This window comes from Scyliorhinus torazame, chromosome 9, assembly GCF_047496885.1.
Source record: "Scyliorhinus torazame isolate Kashiwa2021f chromosome 9, sScyTor2.1, whole genome shotgun sequence".
In the NCBI taxonomy this organism is placed as follows: domain Eukaryota; kingdom Metazoa; phylum Chordata; class Chondrichthyes; order Carcharhiniformes; family Scyliorhinidae; genus Scyliorhinus; species Scyliorhinus torazame.
Genome location: NC_092715.1, coordinates 217617133 through 217639444, shown reverse-complemented (window position 1 = coordinate 217639444; position 22312 = coordinate 217617133). Strand labels below are relative to the sequence as shown.

The following is a 22312-nucleotide window of genomic DNA, read 5'->3' as shown; positions in this document are numbered from 1 at the left end:
GAATAACATGTTAAATATCTTGGTGACCAAAAACCTTGTAAATCAGGGAATCTCGGATTTTCATTAGATAATCTCAGCCAAGCAGTGATAAACTGCCCCAGGTTGAAGGAAACAGGCTTCCACTCTTGATCATTGTCCAGTCACTGGAAGTGTGCGCATGCAAATATTAATTGGGGACATGTTCAGGGATTTGCTGCGATGCATCATGTAGTTGAGTAGTCCACCAACGATCACTGCCTCAAATCACATACCAGCAAATAATTAGATGAGATGCAAGAGGGCAACCAGCTCCTGTGGAACCTTCAACCAACAAAGATATAATACACTCAGGGAATCAGATGTTAATGGGGATGGAAATTGGTGGATCAATCAGAAGGTGAGCATCACATCTCCTGTGCACTGCCACAGAACAGGGTTTGTGCTCTAACATCAAGACACCACTTCAACTCTAATTGATCAGTCAGTCCAATTTTAAAATATTGAAGAGATTTAAATTTGACTTTCTTACATTGTGCATATACTCGGCTGTGCAGCCATGCAACTAAGGCACCAAAGGTTCCCGTGCACAAATTGGCCCCTTTAAGTCACCACCCATGTAATGGTTCAAAAATTGTAAAGGACTCATGCACTTAAATGACTGCTCACTACAAAAAAAAATGAGAGGGTACATTTCTTATAATAGATCTTTCATTAGTCTGGTGAATAAAACTCAATGTACAAAAGCTTCTAAATGAAGTAATTGCTCAGTGAAATTCATTACAGTACATTTATTAACTCAGGTGATGAGACCTTTTTTTGCTTTAATTCTCAACAAGGGTCAATATGAGCATGATAATGACACGGGAATCCTTTTTACATTTAAGGCTTTTAAACAAAGAGCCTATATTTCCACTGAGGTTAGTACCTCAGTGAGTACCTGAGTAAGCTAAGGAGTTTCACACAGCTTATCTCGCCTGATGCTATGCAAATTTGGGAAAATTGCATCCATTAACTTCTACCCAAAAGAGAAGCTTGGGTTTAATCCAGGAACATGGGTTATATTGCATTATGCACTTCCTGCAAGTGGATCCCTTGAAGAGTATAGAGATTGTCGAAATAGAGTTAAGAGGGAAATCAGGAGGGCAAAAAGGGGACATGAAATTGCTTTGGCAAATAATGCAAAGGAGAATCCAAAGAGCTTCTACAGATACATAAAGGGACAGAGTAGGGCCTCTTAAGGATCAACAAGGACATCTATGTGCAGAGCCACAAGAGTTGGGTGAGATCCTGAATGAATATTTCTCAGCGGTATTCATGGTGGAGAAAGGCATGGATGTTAGGAAACTAAGGGAAATAAATAGTGATGTCTTGAGAAGTGTGCATATTACAGAGGAGGAGGTGCTGGAAGTCTTAAAGCGCATCAAGGTAGATAAATCCCCGGGACCTGATGAAATGTATCCCAGGATGTTGTGGGAGGCTAGGGAGGAAATTGCGGGTCCCCTAACAGAGATATTTGAATCATCGGCAGCCACAGGTGAGGTGCCTGAAGATTGGAGAGTGGCGAAAGTTGTGCCCTTGTTTAAGAAGGGCAGCAGGGAAAAGCCTGGGAACTACAGACCGGTGAGCCTAACATCTGTAGTAGGTAAGTTGCTAGAAGGTATTCTGAGAGACAGGATCTACAAGCATTTAGAGAGGCAAGGACTGATTCGGGGCAGTCTGCATGGCTTTGTGCATGGAAAATCATGTCTCAAAAATTTGATTGAGTTTTTTGAGGGGGTGACCAAGAAGGTAGATGAGGGCAGTGCAATAGACGTTGTCTACATGGACTTTAGCAAAGCCTTTGACAAGGTACCGCATGGTAGGTTGTTGCAGAAGGTTAAAGCTCACGGGATCCAGGGTGAGGTTGCCAATTGGATTCAAAATTGGCTGGACGACAGAAGACAGAGGGTGGTTGTAGAGGGTTGTTTTTCAAACTGGAGGCCTGTGACCAGTGGTGTGCCTCAGGGATCGGTGCTGGGTCCACTGTTATTTGTGATTAATATTAATGTTTTGGATGAGAATTTAGGAGGCATGGTTAGTAAGTTTGCAGATGACACCAAGATTGGTGGCACAGTGGATAGTGAAGAAGGTTATCTAGGATTGCAACAGGATCTTGATCAATTAGGCCAGTGGGCCGACGAATGGCAGATGGAGTTTAATTTAGATAAATGTGAGGTGATGCATTTTGGCAGATCGAATCAGGCCAGGACCTACTCAGTTAATGGTATGGCGTTGGGGAGAGTTATAGAACAAAGAGATCTAGGAGTACAGGTTCATAGCTCCTTTAAGGTGGAGTCGCAGGTGGACAGGGTGGTGAAGAAGGCATTCGGCATGCTTGGTTTCATTGGTCAGAACATTGAATACAGGAGTTGGGACGTCTTGTTGAAGTTGTACAAGACATTGGTCGGCCACACTTGGAATACTGTGTGCAGTTCTGGTCACCCTATTATAGAAAGGATATTATTAAACTAGAAAGAGTGCAGAAAAGATTTACTAGGATGTTACCGGGACTTGATGGTTCGCGTTATAAGGAGAGGCTGGATAGACTGGGACTTTTTTCCCTGGAGCGTAGGAGGCTTAGGGGTGATCTTATAGAGGTCTATAAAATAATGAGGGCATAGATAAGGTAGATCGTCAACACCTTTTCCCAAAGGTAGGGGAGTCTAAAACTAGAGGGCATAGGTTTAAGGTGAAAGGGGAGAGATTCAGAAGGGCCCAGAGGGGCAATTTCTTCACTCAGAGGGTAGTGAGTGTCTGGAATGTGCTGCCAAAGGTAGTAGTAGAGGCGGGTACAATTGTGTCTTATAAAAAGCATTTAGATAGTTACATGGGTAAGATGGGTATAGAGGGTTATGGGCCAAGTGCGGGCAACTGGGACTAGCTTAATGGTAAAAACTGGGCGGCTTGGACTGGTTGGGCCGAAGGGCCTGTTTCCATGCTGTAAACTTCTATGATTCTATGATTCTATAATTTCAGTTCTTCACATACAAACCTTTGGTTATTTCATTATTACCTTTAATGTTTTTTGTGCCACATTTTGTGTTGTTTCCACCTCTGCAATTAATTCCTGGACTAAGTCTACCAGGAAAAAGCTAGTGAAAATGCACAAATGATTTTGTACCGGCCTCTGATCGATTATTAAAACATTGCACATTGAATAATAATGTTTTTTACTGTCAGCTTTTTTGCTCATTGTTTGTCATAGATTTACATAAAGCAAATCATTTAATTTCTTGGGATTTTTACCATATGGGTAATGTAATCAACGGAACCTCTAAGGACTTCAGATGTTTTTATGATTTAAATTGGGAAATCCCATGAGGGTTCTAACATCAGGAATGCAATCCTCAAGCTGCTATCAACAGATTTATAACCACAGTGATGACTCGATGATTAATTGGCTTACAATATAAACAGCAAGTGTGAGGAAGATTCACAGGATGAAACTGTTCCCTTCTAGCCAGTAAGGTAAAAAAAACATCAGATACTACAAACGAGTAACAATCTGATTCCTGGAGGAATGCCCAACATTTGGATTTGGATTTGTTTATTGTCACGTGTACCGAGGTACAGTGAAAAGTATTTTTCTGCGAGCAGCTCGAAAGATCATTAAGTACATGGGAAGAAAAGGGAATAAAAGAAAATACATAATAGGGCAACACAAGATATACAATGTAACTACATAAGCACCGGCATCGGATGAAGAATACAGGGTGTAGTGTTAATGAGGTCAGTCCATACGAGGGTCATTTAGGAGTCTGGTAACAGCAATGAAGAAGCTGTTTTTGAATCTGTTCGTGCGTGTTCTCACACTTCTGTATCTACTGCCCGATGGAAGAAGTTGGAAGAGTGAGTAAGCCGGGTGGGAGGGGTCTTTGATTATGCTGCCCCCTTTCCCCAGGCAGCGGGAGGTGTAAATGGATTCATAGATCATAGAATTTACAGTGCAGAAGTCAATGGATGGGAGGCAGGTTCGTGTGATCGACTGGGCGGTGTTCACGACTCTCTGAAGTTTCTTGCAGTCCTGGGCTGAGCAGTTGCCATACCAGGCTGTGATGCAGCCAGATAGAATGCTTTCTATGGTGCATCTGTAAAAGTTGGTAAAGGTTAATGTGGACATGCCGAATTTCCTTAGTTTCCTGAGGAAGTATAGGCGCTGTTGTGCTTTCTTGGTGGTAGCGTCGACGTGGGTGGACCAGAACAGATTTTGGGAGATGTGCACCCCTAGGCATTTGAAACTGCTATCTCCACCTCGGCCCCGTTGATGCTGACAGGGCTGTGTACAGTACTTTGCTTCCTGAAGTCAATAACCAGCTCTTTAGTTTTGCTGGCATTGAGAGAGAGATTGTTGTCGCTGCACCACTCCACTAGGTTCTCTATCTCCCTCCTGTATTCTGACTCGTCATTATTCGAGATCCGGCCTACTATGGTCGTATCATCAGCAAACTTGTAGATGGAGTTGGAACCAAATTTTGCCACACAGTCGTGTGTGTACAGGGAGTAGAGTAGGGGGCTAAGTACGCAGCCTTGCAGGGCCCCGGTACTGAGGACTATTGTGAAGGAGGTGTTGTTGCTCATTCTTACTGATTGTGGTCTGTTGGTCAGAAAATCGAGGACCCAGTTGCAGAGTGGGGAACCAAGTCCTAGGTTTTGGAGCTTTGATATGAGCTTGGCTGGGATTATGGTGTTGAAGGCGGAGCTGTAGTCAATAAATAGAAGTCTGACGTAAGAATCCCTGTTGTCGAGATGCTCTAGGGATGAGTGTAGGGCCAGGGAAATAGGGTCTGCTGTGGACCGGTTGCGATGGTATGCGAATTGCAGTGGATCAAGGTGTTCTGGAAGTATGGAGGTGATGCACTTCATGATCAACCTCGAGAGCAACTCGAGCATACACGAGAGCAAGACAGGAACTGGGATGCAGTAGCAGCATTTATCCACTTTCATGCTTTAAATATCCTTTCAGCTACTTGAACACACACACACACCTTTTCTCACAGAGAACATTGCCAATGATGAGCAGAATTAAAAGAGTGCACAGATGTAAGAAGGAATAGTATTTTTCAGCCTGCAATTGGGTCAGCAGAGAAACTAAAATGTGAACAATTTGAAACCCGTGTACAACATGCTCACTCCCAGTGTTAACAGAGGTGGGTTTGGGGTGTTGTTGCTGGGGTTCAATGACTAATCTGCTCTCAGGAAGTGGGTTGGGAGGGTGGGAGGAGTGATGACCATTCCACCATCAGGAGGCAGGTCGACTGTTGGATGTTCTCCATTTTCACCTATTTTGGGCAAGTTTCTCAGGCCTCAGGAAATCCAGCAGGTCAAAGGAAGGTGCAGGCAGCACTAGTTCCATAAAGTAATTGAGAAGATAGCATTGCTTCTCAGCCCTCCAGTCTCAGAAATTGACTCTCCTCCAGCTCAACATGCTAACTTGCTTCCCACCACATGACCACCAACTGACCGCAGGTTCTATACCAGCACCTCACCACACCCGTCCTTCCTCCTTCATATAGTCCTCCGTGCTGCATGTGATCTCCCCCTCTAAATGGCCGCCAACCCCCTATAATCTTCCCACTCTTCCATGCTGCTCACAAGCCCCCTGCAATCTCCCCCCATCCTCCAATCTCCTCCACCACCATCCTCGCTCCTCCCCACCTCCAAGTTATCTTCATCTCCCTCCTGATCGCCCTTCCCTTCTCAAGGCCCTGACAACACACAAAAGATTGGTTAACACACAAGTACGTTGTTTCGTTTATGAAGGAGTTGAAGAGTCGGTAGCAGCAGAAGTAGGAAAAGACATAAATCTAATCTGGTTGCTTCGCCTTGCTGAGGCTTTGTCTGAATGACAGTCACAGGATACCTTATCCACTCCGATAAGAAAATATAACCACACCTGAAATGAAATGAAATGAAAATCGCTTATTGTCACAAGTAGGCTGTGAAAAGCCCCTAGTCGCCATATTCCGGCGCCTGTTCGGGGAGGTTGGTACGGGAATTTAACCGTGCTGCTAGCCTGCCTTGGTCTGCTTTAAAAGCCAGCTATTTAGCCCAGTGTGCTAAACCAGCCCCAGACCTACTTAAATGTGTACCACAACATCTCCTTTTTCTCCCCAAATAAACAGCTCCCCCTTAAAAATAGCCACACCCTGCTGACAAAATACCAACTCCACCATCAACATCTCATCCTGAAAAGCAGAGCAGGGCTAAACTCTTTAAATTAGAACTCAAATAGTTAAAGGTCAATTCCATAAAATAATGCTTCCTGCACAGAATTGAGAGTATCCCCTTCCCCCAAATAACATAATGTCAAATTGAAGTGTGCAACAGGAACTTGGATAATTACTTGATAAGGAAGGATATTAAGAGATTACAGAGAAGCAACAAAAAACTGGAATTTAGAAGATAGAGCTAAAATTGCATCCTCGGTCAATAAAGTGAATTTTCAACTCCCATTCTTATGTTCCAAAACATTGATTTTGGTGTTGAACAGCAAACCTGGAGCTGTCACTGGTGTTAAGTCTCACTGTTGTGCAGAATTTTTATATCATAGAATATTAGGTGCTCTGCAATTGACATCTCAGAACAAGCTGCTAATCCAGATTTATGCAAAAGTGTCCATTGGCACAGCAGCATGTGTGCCCACATACCCCAAAAAATCCCTGTACTTTAAGGATGAGTAATTCATTGTACGAAGGCTTTTGAAATGTTTCAACTTGAAAGGTAAATACTTTATACATAATATATAAATGTATAATGTTTACAAAGCACAGGTTCCATCGATTCATGAATTGTGGGGTTGTTATAAATAATGGGTGAATGTTGACATAAATAGAACCATTTGCAGCCCAAAGGCTGGCAATGGGTAAGGGATCCATTTGTAATTGAAGGGCACTTTGCCATGGCTATTTAACTCAGCCACAGCGGTTAGCACTGCTACCTGACAGCGCCAAGGGCCTGGGTTTGATCCCGGTCCCGGGTCACTGTCTGTGTGAAGGTTTCTCTCCCTGTCTGTGTGGGTCTCACCCCCACAAACCCAAAGATTTTTTTTTAATTTACAGTACCCAATTATTTTTTTTCCAATTAAGGGGCAATTCAGGGCTGGTTTAGCTCAGTAGGCTAGACAGCTGGTTTGTGATGCAGAACAAGGCCAGCAGCGCGGGTTCAATTCCTGAGAATTCTGAATTCTCCCTCTGTGTACCCGAACAGGCGCCGGAATGTGACAACGAGGGACTTTTCACAATGACTTCATTGCAGTGTTAATGTAAGCCTACTTGTGACAATGAAAAGATTATTTATTTATTTATTATTTAGCATGATCAATCCACCTACCCTGCACATCCTTGGGCTGTGAGGGTGAGACCCACGCAGACACGGGGAGAATGTGTAAACTCCGTATGGACAGTGACCCGGAGCAGGGATCTAACCCCTGGTCCTCGGTGCCGTGAGGCAGCAGTGCTAACCACTGCGACACCTTGCCCCCCCAACAAACCCAAAGATGTGTAGGGTAGGTAGATTGGCCACACTAAATTGCCCCTTAATTGGAAAAATAAGAACTGAGCACTGTATTTTTTTTTAAACTCAGCCACAATATCCGTGTGTCCTGGCCAGTCAGAAAGGTCAGACAGCATAAAGCACAGTATCTGTCAGAGGAAGGAATTATAGTTAAAGGGTCTCAGGCAGGGATCAGAATGGCTGAACTATACATTAATTCCTGAGGCTACAGCAACGGCAGGAATGGTAAGGTGACCTTGGAAGGCTGAATCCCAGGTCTCGCACAGATTTTTTTCTGGAGGGTCCTATTGTGGGATCTGAGGGGGCAGAGATGAGGTAATGCTTCCCAAGGATAGCAGGAAGAGGCCTGCCATTTGAACTGACAGGTGTAAATGAAAGTAACTGAGGAAGCGTGTGGTAACAGCGTGGACCCTCAAACCTGAATACAGTGCCTCAAGGGTGAGGAGAGTGGTGTGGGGTTGAGTGGTTGGGAGGTAGGCCTCTAGTTACAGGCACTTTACTGGCCATTGGAAACATAATCCCAACTGGTCACTGGAAAAGAGGCCTTGTTGCTGTAGCGTGCAGATTCAGTCCTGGCCTGCTGTTAAAGCCTGAGCCTTCTCAAGCACTGGTGCTCACACATGTCCTGAGGGCTGATCCTCTGCCTGGAGGTCTCATCTCCTGCGAGCTGGATCCATGGCCCCTATGTTCTGCGGAGTGGCGTATGGTGAGCAGATGGAAGTTTGTGCTTCTGCTGTAATTACTCCTGTTGCTGGTGAGTGCTGTTGATGATGCTCCTTTTTCTCCTCATCAAATATCCAAGATGGAGCTGCATACACTGCTCCCATGCTGTGCAGCAGACTGAGAGCGGGGAATTGCGGATTAATTTGGGTGAAATGTGAGACATGAGAAATGATCACCAATAAGTTGGAAATCACTTGTCAAGCACTGAAAGCACACTCTGAGAAGGGCTGTGAGCACCAGCTTCGAACCTAGTCAGGACTGCAGCTATTCAATTTCACTGTTTAAAGGCTTCCCAGCCTGTCAGTTTCATTGAACAAGTACTGCCTACTGTTCTTTCAACTGGTTGACCTTAGTGGGTCCCACTGAACTCAGAGGAAACCTGTGCACTGGCTGCTAAAGCCTGAATATTGTGTGTTAAAGACAGTTTGAATATTTTATATCTTACCCACCAGCTCCACAAGGGTTTCCCAATCACCTGCAAACCCAGCCAGGTTAAACAGAGACGTGGGTGGGATCACCTGGGGTTCCTCAACCAATATCACCCTTCAGGGATTTATCCCCTCCACCTCACGCCATGCCCCCAATCCAAAACTGACCCCAGGGCTGTCAAAGCTCTGACATAACCTCATTAATTCTGACAATGCTGACAATCAGGTTACAAACCGTGATCTTATGTTCACCATTGTTTTCTGCTTTATACAGCTCTCCAGCCACCATTCTATTAAAAAAATGTACTTTACCATAATTACAACGTCTTCATTTTATATTCTGACACGCACATTACCTACAGCGGGGGACATGCAGGCTTAAAAACAGTGTTAAATTCTGTGTTCTGGAAAATATAGAGGTCTTTGTATGCAAGCCCGAATTTAAGGCCACATTTGGATGACATCTTAGGCGGGATTCTCCGACCCCCCGCCGTGTCGGAGAATCGCCGGGGGCTGGCGTGAATCCCGCCCCCGCCGGTTGCCGAATTCTCCGGCACCGGACATTCGGCGGGGGTGGGAATCGCGGCGTGCCGGTTGGCGGCCCCCCCCCGGCGATTCTCCGGCCCGCGATGGGCCGAAGTCCCGCTGCTGGGATGCCTGTCCCGCTGGCGAGAATCAAACCACCTCTCTTACCGGCGGGACAAGGCGGCGCGGGCGGGCTCCGGGGTCCTGGGGGGGGCGCGGGGCGATCTGGCCCCGGGTGGGTGCCCCCACAGTGGCCTGGCCCGCGATCGGGGCCCACCGATCCGCGGGTGTGCCTGTGCCGTGGGGGCACTCTTTTCCTTCCGCCTTTGCCATGGTCTCCACTATGGTGGAGGCGGAAGAGACCCCTCCACTGCGCATGCGCGGGGATGCCGTGTGCGGCCGCTGACGCACCCGCGCATGCGCCGCATGGCAAAGTCATTTCCGCGCCAACTGGCGGGCACCAAAAGCATTTCCCGCCAGCTGGCGGGGCAGAAATCAGTCCGGCGCGGGCCTAGCCCCTCAAGGTGAGGGCTCGGCCCCTCAAGATGCGGAGAATTCCGCACCTTTGGGGCGGCGCAATGCCGGACTGATTCGCGCCGTTTTTGGCGCCGGTCGGCGGACATCGCGTCGATTGCAGAGAATCCCGGCCCTTGTTTTCCCTTTTTGTAACTTTGGTGAATATTCAAAGAAGTCAGCTGAGAATAGAAATTATGCACGATAACCAGTCAAATGCTCCAGGCTCTTATATAATGAGAAAACAATGATGAGAAAATTACAGGCAAATAATAATTGATCTTATTTGGATTTCATCAAAATTGTTCTCCCATGAGAGCTGATTCTGGGAATAAACCACAATGGGAAGTTTTTGCTCTTGTCTCTCCAGAAATCATGCTGGAAGATGGCAGTTGATCATTTTTACACAAAATCCATTATATATCGTAAGACATACAACCCTTATTTCAACAGTTTGATTTGCATATGACCTCTTTTGAAAGTGAATTTACCTGGAAATCTCTGATGAATTCAAACATGCAAATTCAGATCAAGTCTAATTTAAATTCACAGAATTACAGAATAATACAATGCATTCGGTCAGCAAGTCTGCACCAACACATGAAAGACATCTGACCTGCCTACTTAATCCCATTTGGACACTTAGCCCACAGCCTTGAATGTTATGACATGCCAAATGCTCATCCAGGTACTTTTTAAAGGATGTGAGGCAGCCGCCTCTACGCCCTCCCAGGTAGTGCATTCCAGACTGTCACCACCCTCTGGATAAAAAAGCTTTTCCTCAAATCCCTCCTAAACCTCCTGCCCCCGACCTTGAGTTTGTGTCCCCTCGTAACTGACCCTTCAACTAAGGGGATCAGATGCTTCCGATCCACCCTGTCTAAGCCCCTCATAATCATGTACAACTCTATAGGTCGCCCTTTTGTCTTCTCTGTTCCAGCGAAAACAATCCAAGCCTATCTGACCTCTCTTCATAACTTAAATGTTCCATCCCAGGCAACACCCTGGTGAATCACCTCTGCATGCCCTCCAGTACAAACACATCCTTGCTATAATGTGGCAACCAGAACTGCACACAGTACTCCAGCTGTGGCCTCAGCAAAGTGCTACACAACTCTAGTATGACCTCCCTGCTTTTGTAATTTATGCCTCGATTGATAAAATCAAGTGTCTCATAAGCCTTATTCACCACCTTATTAACCTGCCCTTCTGCCATCAGAGATCATAAATGATTTGATTATTTTTTTAAATTAAACAAAGGTGCCATGGACAGCCTTTATATTAAGTCAGTGAAATAGTGATAGGAATTGTAAAATTGCCTCTGCAGTGAGAATCATATGTAGCAAAGTATTGGCAGAGTTCTTCCATCTGTGGAGCCCAAGTCTGAATTCAACTCACACTGGTAGGCTGAAGCTATTGTTTGTTGCAAAGGTCCTGCATGAAATAAATTTGATCAGATTTTCCTATTTCATGGTGGATTTCACGGTGGTGCATGCCCGTTTTAGAAAGTTAGCCACAGCCTGAAAGAAATATCACTGAGATAGGCCAGAAAGAATAGCTTGTGAAGGAAAATGGTAAATGGTGGTTGGAAATGATCTGTCATGGCCAGCTTGCTGAAGGAACAAGTCAAGAAAACAAGAAAAGAGTAGTCCAGAACAAGAGGAACATAATGGATCCAAGAGTTTCTCTCTTACACTAGTCATATAGACTACATCATTTAAAATGTTCATCTACATGTGGGGGGAGGGTGCTCATGAGAAGTTGAGAAAAGCCATGGTAGTCTTTCCAGCAAGGACAAAGATCATTGAGTCAGTACAGTGAGCAAATGGAATGGGAGAGCTTGGTGAGGAGGATACTGATCGAAATGCAGAGAGGAAGTGGTGCCTTAATTGTTCTGAGTAAATTGGAAATTGTGCAGGGAAGAGCGTGCTAGGGTATGGAAAAAGTCAGTCAAATCTCATGGTGAGAAAGATAGAGTAGGATTTTAGTGGTGTTATGGGCCAGGCTTTTTCAGAACCCCAAAATATATCATGGAGTTCAACCAACCTCTCCCTTTAATGGATTTGTTGCTTTTCCTAGCACACGGATTTTCCCCTAGGTGTGGGATTACAATTATGGACACGTAGGTTTTTAAACACGAAACACTGTTTATTCCATGGACTCAACTTAACATCTTAAATAAACATTGGATCTCTTAACACCCCTTACTTCAAAGATAACTCAGAAAATATTGCAACAGTAAATAATTCCTTAAAATGGTCCTTCAAACTTCCAAGAGACTTAACACCTTTAAACAGTATCACATCAGGTTAAAGAATATATATATTTTCTGTAGAATGGCAGAGATATATTAGCTTGGTTGACTTCAGCTCCAGCACCTTGCTTTCTTCTGGAAACACACAGACACACACTAACTGCTTTTTCCAACTGCAAAACTAAACTGCAAAATGGCTGACCTGACCTCAGTTCCACCCACTCTCTGACATCGCTGTTTTCTTAAAGGTACATTGCTTAAACTTCCATGTCTTAAAGGTACCCTCACATGACAGTGAGAATAAGTGAAAGCAGAAGAAAATACAATAATTCAAGGAATAAGAAATTAGCCCCATCAATACATCGGAATCAAAAAGAAATGTTTGATAGGTAGATTAAAAGCTCTTCAGATGGCATGTATTCTCTTAGCAGCATTGAGCATGCCACCTGCTGCTCCAGAAGCTGATGGATTTGTGAACTTTCTGTTTGAATCTCCCTGAAAGCTGTTTAGATTCCAATCAAACAGATTTTAATATCAACTACAATTATATTCAAGATCTCAATATTTTATTGATTTTGGCGGTTTTGTTTTGGAGACTTCTCATCTGTCTACTGCCCCATTCACATGACAGGCAGATGAAAGTTTTATAGAAGAAACCTACTATCCACTGACCCATCACGCACAGCTGCCTGACTCAGTTTTCAACAATGTCTTGAAATAAGCAACCAGTGCTTCCATCTGGAATTAAAATATTTAAATTAGAATCCTGTGCTGTTTGTGGGATCCCAATTAAGTCAAACCCTCGCAAAACACTGCAAAAACAAAGTTGCGGCTCTCATTTTTGCAATGCCAGCAGGAAATCTATGAATTGCCATCCCCAACTTCGAATATATGCCTTCTGTATAAGAATGGTTTATGAAGTGATATAATTAAGTGATTTAGTTGTAATTTGAGTCTAATACTCAATATAATTAATATCAGATACACATTGGGCTGAATTTTAGCTGGCCCCGTGGGCGTGTTCCCCCCTGTGGGTGGGTGGGGGTGTAAAATAGGGCTCACCCCATAATATTGGGGAAGGGTTGGGTGCAAAAAAACAGCTCCCCACCTGCAAATTTAAAAGATTACTCAAGGGTGCATTATGCTTGTTATCAAGCAATTTGACTCTGATAATACGCTGCCCATGCTATAAGGCATTTGGCTTTAGTAGCTGGGCAGTGGCAGGCAGCCTGATTATTTTTAACTTAACTGTTTAAAGGATGGTGGTGGGGAGAAGTAGTGATTGCTCTCTGGAGGCTGCCCTTTATCGGCAACCCCCTTAAGTAGAATCCCCACTTCCTTCCTACCCACTCCCTCCCTTAAACCGAACCCCTACCCAACCCCCCCCCCTCCCACTGTGTCCCTAACCTAGCCAAACCTTCCCGGCCCGAGACCCGGTCTAACCTGCTCTGGAGATCCAAGGCCTTTTCTTCTCCAGCAGGCCTGCCAGTGGTGCTGCCAGGACTTATGGACATGCCGGCCAATTGGATTGGCTGGCAGCTCCAGAGGGTGGGGTTTCTACCCCAATGAGGGGCTGCGGAGTGGATCGGCATGGAACGTGTTGGCTCCACCCATGTGTCATTGCGCACCCCGCATATTATTCAGCCCATTGTATCTATGAGTTCAGTTTGTATCAATATTAATATATCAGATTGTCATATTTGTGATTCAAACAGGTTCAGATCTAGCATACAACATCCTTAACGTGGTAAAACATCCCAAGGTGTGTCATAAAATCATGGTTAGATTTTGAAGAAGACATTAAAATAGGTGGCCAAATACTTTGTAGCTTTTAAACAGCGTACTAAAGGAGAGAGAAATGGAGAGGCAGAGACATTTAGCGAGCAAATTGCAGACCTCAGGACCTAAATAACTGAAGGCATGGCTGCCACTGGCGGGGTCAAGGGTGGAATGCACCAGAGGCCATAAAACGACCTGAACATGATGAATTCTAAGACCAAGATGTTAGTGGGCTGCGAACTAATGTATGTCATTGAACACGATCATTATTTTTCAAGGGTCAGTAACAAGTAACTTTAATATTTAGATAACTTTCCAATTCAGCGCAACATTATTTGTTGCAGAAACGTTTTAATGGTTATCAAAACTTCATCATGGGGAGCTGGACACGCTGAAAGGCTTATAGCTAATTTGTTGGGTAATAGATTGTGTGTTTGTTTAAGTCTTGTCCAAAAATACAACCTACAATTGCTCTATGGTACATTTTTTTTGTTGTTGGCACAGAATTACTCCAGGGAATTTCAGACCTTGAAATGTACCCGTAATACGTTGCCTGCTAATGTAGCTTCTGGCAAAGTGTGTGTTGACAGACTTACCCCATTCTTTGGGTAGGCTATCCATCCCAGGTCTCCCATTACAGCTCTGGAATCCAGTAAATTAACTGTAAAAGCAAATAACCGAACAATCAGTAAGGTTTACATTAATTCTGAGCTGCAAACAGAACCAGCTGCCAACATCTTGAGAAACCCAGAAAGAATAATCCACCATCAAATATTCACCTTAAGAAAAGGGCAACCCACTTGCACACTTATTGCACAATTCAGTTTTAATTTCATGACAGTCAATGCAACAATTATATTTTTAATAGTATTTTAATTACCGTAGATCACAGTGTACAAGTCTGCTTAGCATATAAGATTACCCATTTTAGTGCCAAGTATCATCTTTAGGCCTGTACCCAGCATTTAGGTTGATCCCCTTTCTGTCAGGAAATGCTATATGCACATTAGGAGTCTGCCTCAATTTTTCATCTCAGAAATGCATGTTTTACTCACCTTATAAGTCAGCGCATGAGTCTAAGCAAGCAAAATGGGGCGGGTTGCCAAGAAGACACATGGGAGATTAAGACTTGCCACACAGGGCTTACTGCACATGGCGAGTGATGCACAGAAATGGGTCATCTGGCAAAAAGAATGAAGTAGAAAGTTGGCTTCAAGCCAAAAGTCATACTGTCTGCTGACTCATCAAATAAGTGTGCTGCAGCAAGGGAATTCACTGCTAGTGCAATACTGGTGCAAGGATAGAAAAAAAAGAGGTATCCCCCCCCCCCCCCCCCCCGAAGAAGAAGCGCAAGACCAAATGCGCTAGGAGAACAGGGAGCAGCCACTGCCCTGATCTCGAAAAGCATGTATCGGAATGTGTCTTCAAAAATCGTCAGAATACTTGCATCGCCACCAGAAATGTAATGCGTATATATGCACTTAAGTGGGCCAAATCAAACCTTAGGTCCTGCAAATATTTCAGAGCAACAGCTAGTTGGTGTAGTTGCTTTATGGCATGAAAATGCCTAGAGTTTGGGCAGAAAATATTGATTGTGATCAAATGTATGTTTGTAGATTTAATTAATTCAATAAAACATGTCACATTGGATTACCAGTGTTGTTATTTTTCACATTTCAAAATGGCCACCACCTACAACAACAATGGCGATTTACATTTTATACTCAGTGTATAAATCAAAACCAGGAATGATTTTGGGATGCTTTAGACGGGATTCACGGTAATAATGTATTTTTCAAGAAAAGACTTTGAACAATCAAGTGGAACTCTCTTCTTCCAAAGTTCTGTGGATTCTGAATCAAATTAAATTTCAAGAATTATCAATAATTTTCTATTAAATAAGTGTAACAGACAATGTCCTAATCTACATGCAGATTAGAAAGAACATTGTCTGTTACACTTATTTAATAGAAAATTATTGATATTTCTTGAATTTTTATTTGATTCAGAAAAGATTTGATGTGCACAGCAAAAAGGTTTTTCAGGGAACTTTGAGAGCAAAGGATATGGATAAAAAAACAATTAAATTGAATTGAGATCCGATCCAATGAATGGCAGAACAGGTGTTCCTCTGTTCTTGATGATTAAAGATGGGCTATCTTAATACATTCAAGTATAAAATATCTCTGTACCCTCTCTTGCATTTACTTTAAGCAACTTTAACAATTGCTATTCAATAGAGACCCTGAATAATTTGTTTTAGAACCTGCAAATGTTTGCAATCGTCCTCAAGACGATGGTGTTACTGTTAGCAAATAATTGAAATTGATCACTGAAAACTGTAAACTGATTTATCTTACAAAACACATACACTACATATGTAAACAACTACATGATGAATAACGTGTATTCAGGACACTTTACACCATATTGCACCATCTGAAATGCTTAGAGGTAGCAAGGGCTATATTCCGGCTATATGTGCTTCAGCAACTGTCTGTTGTTGATGCTAAGCATCAATATGTGTATGAGAGACAAGCAACTCATCACCACCATTGCTACTGTCAAAACATTAACAGCACTATAAATGAAATGGGAGTCATATCACGCAATAGTTTTACCACAGGGATCAGAGCTCAGCTCACTTACTAGATCATTCGGCAAAAATTATAAAATACATTTTTCAGGCAGCTGGAGAATGTCACAAACATACTTTATGAACACAAACAATATACCAGACAAACCGGATTAAATATCTTAATAATAAAGTGAAGGAAGTACAAAATGTACATTTTCAATAATTAATGCTGTATTCTAGTGCTAATAATTGATATTGACATTACTTCCAGAATTCACCTTTGCTTCCCTTTGAGGTCTCTCAATGTGTAATAGCTCTCTTCCTCAAGCCACCTCCAGTACTACACTGTATACTACATGCTCTGGCTTGCTTTCTTATCGATGGTGCTGTGCTATTTATGGCACCTACTTAAACTGAAAGGGAATTATATGTGCAATAGCCATGCAATGATTTTTATGAACTTTTGACTATTTCTGGGAACTCCCGCACATATAAAATTCTAGTACCTTGATGCTTCTATGAAAAGCTGATTTAGCAGCTCCCTAAAATGCTTTTGCATTCCCGTCTACATCCATCAATAGTCAGTCGTTACTCTGCACAATGTCTCTCAAGCATTTTGCTGCATGGATGTTAATGCATATATTTAATGTTAATGGTATACACTTTGTGACATAATGTTATCTACATAATTACAATTTGAATAGATCATGCCTTAATAATAACTATAATTGTTTTCTGTTTCTTAAGCAGTCTTTAAAACTGTTGCATGACAGAATCACATTACTTTACAAATTTTGATCTTTCACAGATTTTCTGAAATTGTTTCTTCTGCACCCCTGTTAATAATTAAGAGCCCATCAATGTGGACATGAATAGTACTCCTAGAAATTGACATTGTCATAAACTTGTCTTCAAAGTTTCCACAGCCATAAACATGATGATCTTTCTCTGCAGCCCTGAAGTCCCACATGAAAGAACTGAACCTGCTGCAGCTGCTGATTCACTGTCAAGTGGCTGTGGGATATCAGGATGTGGATAAGCCAGATAAGATCGAGATTAGAAGCAGACATTTCTGCCCAGGTTGTGTAATACATCCTGTGTGTTGTGCAGATACAAAGGAGTATATTTGTAAGAGCTGTATATGACACTGGGAGTTACACTTGAAAATATACATCATGCATGAGTGGAGAATTGTTCCTGCGCCACTTGTCAAGCATGAGGCTATTTGACAAGACTTTATCAGCAATTAAACACTAAACAAGTCTTCACTATTACACACAAGACAGGCTAATATTCCCAAATCCTTTTCCCCAGTTGAAAATTAGTGCACAATAACAAAACTAAATGGAACCCCCTCTTAATATGCACAATGCTCTGTCGCACGCCACAGCACCCTCTGGTGCACGCGCATCTTAAGGAACTCCGGAGTTTCTGCAGAGGGAAGGGCAATGCTTCAATCGATTCGCAGTTTCCAAATGTTTGACTAGAAAGGCGAAAATCTGAGCGAAGTTCCGGAGCTGCTTCTCCAACCCCCTCCCTTCCTTCCTCTGCATTGCCGATAGTTGGTGTTTAATAGAAGCCGCCTGGCTGTTCAACGGCGACTCTGTGTGGGACCTGTATGCGTGACGGGTACAGAGATACAACAATCGGATTCAACATGGAAGGCAGGCAGTGAAGGGCATGATTCACTGCTTCGGAAGATTCTGCACTACCATTAGAATCGTCCCTTTCCCCTCATCTTCTTGAAGTGGAGTAAATAACGAGAATATGTTGTACATCAATTACAGTGACAGGAATGTTTGAACTGCTCACTTAAGTTACATTATAGAACAGACTGTGTATTGATGTATTCAATCTTTTATAATGTAATTACTGGGGGCCTCCTGAGAACCATAAATAAATATATCCAGAAAAAACATATTGGAACCGTCCCCGTCAAAATAAAGATGAACGTTGTTCCCACACACAAAAATGATGCAATTTTTATCTTGTGACAAAAGACGATTAAAGCCAAAAGACGATAAAGTGAAACGGTGTTTCAGCCACTTGCTGGTGCAAACCTCCAGTTTATGTTAGGCCCTCCGGGTCCCAATTAAAGAACACCCTTAACCCAGGCAGTGGAATGTGTTTAACAGTGGCGCACATTGTTGTTCAAAACATCGAGGTGAAAGCGAGACGCAAACAATCCACCTCACCAGCGACCGGAATTGGGATCCCAAAGTTCCACACAGACAGAATGGCCACACTGGCAGACATTTTTGATCCGGCAGATCTGAGCGGAATGCATTTAAAGGCTACTAATTTTGCAAGTAAAGCTTGCCATTGTAGTTTTTGCTGTGGTGTCAATAATCGCATGTTTTAGAAATCGCGCGCAAAGTTTATCATCAATAAAGTTAACACCCAATTACAGTTCCAGACTACTTCAGGCGCCATTTAACCTCGTGAGGCCTGTGAGTTCACAAACTATCCGATAATTTTTTCTTCCAAGCTTTTCTGAAAATTGTGCTATTGGATTTGGTGATTATCCATTGCAATCGCGTACGATTTGGGTTTTTTTTAACTAACGCGTTCCCCTCAACACAAATGCCAGCTTTGATGAGATTCTCATTACCAGCAGATGTGACACAGCATTTCTTTAAGGGTTAAACTGGTTCAGTGAAGGCCGTTGTTACTAGGAGCCTTCCATCTGAAAAGCCGAGTCAGGAGTTCTGAATTCGGAATCCTCCTCACACAATACTGGGGCTGTAGTCTGCTCGCGGTTGCAGACAGCACAGCGGCTAATTGCTCCGACCCCCATTCACAGTCCCACGCCGCAAAGGCATTATTAGTCCCACACAAAATGTGCTCTTCCATTTCAAGGGCGGGCCACGCTGGGACGGGAAAGCTCGGTGCCATGAGAACGGTAGCTTATGAGTGCGTTGCCCTCAATTTTCTGCATGATCAAGTCTTCGGGCTCAGCCAACCCACCGGGAATGAATTGATTTTTCCTCTCGCGGGTGGGGAAGTGGGGCAGAATTGGCTACGAAAGCTCGGTGCAGCCTTTCCCAAGACCGAAAGGAAGGACTTTGCATTCGTGTGGCGCCTTTGACGACCTCGGGACACTGAAGAAGTGCGGCCACTATCGTGGTGTACAACGACAAGCATGGGACACACAACCATATCATGGCCAGCTCATCTGTTGGTGAAGCGATGAATAGTTCCAGGACACGGGGAGAATTCCTCTTGTTCCTTGTAACGTGGGAACGTGTATTCGCAACTGAAATAGCAGGGGAGGATTCAGTTTAACTGCTCGTCAAAGAGATCCGTCCACCTTTGACAGTGCAGTACTCCCCTGTAACTGCACTAGCGTGTCAGCCTCAACTATGTTGACGGGATTGGGAATTAAACCCACAGCTCACTGAAGACCCTTCTTTCCCAAGGTGCGATACAGAGCAATGTTGCAATAGGGCAGAGAACGAAAACACATTTCCTAATGAGAGCACCCTAGCTATGAAAAGGGAACATGCTGGATAAACTCGGAAATTTTCTATTTTCATTTCAGATTTCCAGCAATATTTTGCTTTTGTTTTTAATGTGTAATCGCTGGCCCGTGAAAAAGCACTGAGATTGTTGCCGACACATTACTGTCCCTCAAGGATTAGGTAATAAAATAAATGTAACTCCACTTTGCCTTCGTTGACAAAACGAAATGCTGGCAATTAGCTGATATTAAAATCTTCTTTCTTGGGCGAAGCATCAAGCAGAAACACGGTTGTGAACTGTCCCCATGGCCGGGTTGGGAACTGCACCATCCAATACAATGCTGAAACATCTAGTTTAGTTCGGACCGGCCAGCATTCACGTGAGTCCAGACAGCTATCCAGCCGCAGGGTGCATCAAAATGATGCTCCAATCTGACTCGAAAGAATGCCTTTGATGGTTCCGGAGATCGGCAATAACAATTCTGATTTAATTTCCTCTTCGCTGGCCTATGCTGCTGAAGCAAATTACAACATTACCAACACTATACTGAGCTCTAGTTGGTTGTACTCTTGCCCCTGAGGCAGATGGTTTTGTTTTCAACTCCCATGCCAGGACTTGAGCTCAACAATTTCACTTTCAAATAAGATGTTAATTCAAAGTCCAACTCCTGCCCCACGCCCTTAGGTGAATGGAAAAGGTCCCATGGCATTGTTTCCAAGAAGACCAGAGGAGTCATTCCTTATGTCCTAAAAAGGCTATCCCTCAGTTAACATCGTAAAATTAAATAGGGAAGTCAGGAGTACGAAGATCATTAGACAAAAGACCCAATATATACATCCATTCCCCACCATGATGGTCTCCCTCGAACAGAGTCCTGAACAATACCCATCCACCACCCCTCTCCTCCACCTGGCTGAACTTGTCCTCGAACTAAAAAATGGCTCTTTTAACTTGTCTCACTTCCTCCAAGCAAAAGGTGTTGCTGTGGGTACCGGTATGGGTCCCAGTTTTGCCTATCTCTTTATGCTCCAGTCCTACTCTGGCTCCCTCTGACGACTCTTTTTTCGGTATATTTGAGGCTGTTTCACTGCCGCCTCACATTCACATCTGGACCTGGAAAATGTATTAATTTTGCTTCTAATTTCCACCCCTCTATCACTTTCACATGGTCCATCTCTGATACTTCCCGTCCCCTCCTTGACCTCTCCATCTCCATTTCTGGAGATGACTGTCCACTAATATCCATTACAAACCCATTGACCCCCACAGCCACCTCGACTACAGCTCTTCACATCCCACATCCTGTAAAGACTCCATCCCATTCTTTCAGTTCCTTCACCTCCATCACATCTGTTCTGATGATGCCTCTTTCCAAAATGGTGTTGCTGATATTTCTTCATTCTTCCTTAATCATGGTTTCCCACCCTATGTGATTGACAGGGCTCTTAACTGCGTCTGACCCATCTCCCGCATCTCTGCTCTCACCCCTTCTCCTCCCTCCCAGAACCACCCCACCAGCCTCAGCATTCAAAGAATCATCCTCTGCCAGTTCAGGCAACTCCAGCATGATACCACCACCAAACACATCATCCCCTCACTCCCCCGTCAGCATTCCGCAGGGACCATTCCCTCCAGCATACCCTGGTCCACTCATCCATCACGTCCAACAATTCACCGTCTTCCCATGCAACTGCATAAGGTACAACACCTGCTCCTTTACCTGCTCCCTGTTCACCATCCAAGGGCCTAAACAATCTTTTCAGGTGAAGCAGCGCTTCATGTGCACCTCCTTCAATCTGGTCTATTGCATTCGCTGCTCCCAATGTGATCTACTCTACATTGGAGAGACTAAACACGCACTGGGGGACCACTTTGCAGAACACCTTTGATCTGTCCATAAATAGGACCCAGACCTTCCTGTCCCTTGCCATTTCAACTCCTGCTCTCATATCTATATGTCGGTCGTTGGTCTGCTGCTATGTTCCAATGAAGCCCAACACAAACTGAAGGAACAGCACCTCATCGTCCAATTAGGCTTCCAGACTTAACATCGAGTTCAATAAATTCAGACTGTTAACTTTCTTCTCCACCTTCACCCCATTTTTTTCCAGAATTTTTTTTTCATTTCTTCTATCCATCCTCAACACCGTCTCACCTCCCCCATTCCACCCCACTAGGGCCATCTATCCTCCATTCCAGGTTGCCCTTGGACAAACTGCTTTCCTTTGTTCTACCATTGAGACATTCCATCTCTTAATGAGCCATTGTCAATGCCCTTAGCCACCACCATCTACATTCCTCTCATCCACAACCTTTTGTCAATGTCTCCTAATCCGCCTTCAACTATCGATGGTCCTCTATCCAGCTGCACAGCTCCACGTACACACACACACCCTCCCCCACAGTATAAATCTCAGTCTATTTGCAGCTCTCTCCAGCTGTGACAAAGAGGCATCCAGCCTGGAAACATTAGCTCTGTTCTCTCTCCACAGATGCTTTCAGAACTGCTTAGATTTTCCA

General features: G+C 43.8%; 1 protein-coding gene across 5 annotated transcripts in view; it reads right to left on the bottom strand.

Moving 5' to 3' along the window:
• Positions 1-22312, bottom strand: part of LOC140429747 (ephrin type-A receptor 5-like) — a 457733-nt gene that overhangs the window by 427756 nt on the left and 7665 nt on the right. For 4 of the 5 annotated variants that reach the window (XM_072517111.1, XM_072517112.1, XM_072517108.1 and 1 more), the window contains exon 2: positions 14349-14413. In XM_072517111.1, the coding sequence (XP_072373212.1) occupies positions 14349-14413 (65 nt within the window). Of the gene's footprint in view, positions 1-14348; positions 14414-18941; positions 19576-22312 lie in introns of those variants that run through there. The other variant, XM_072517110.1, reaches the window with a different exon arrangement.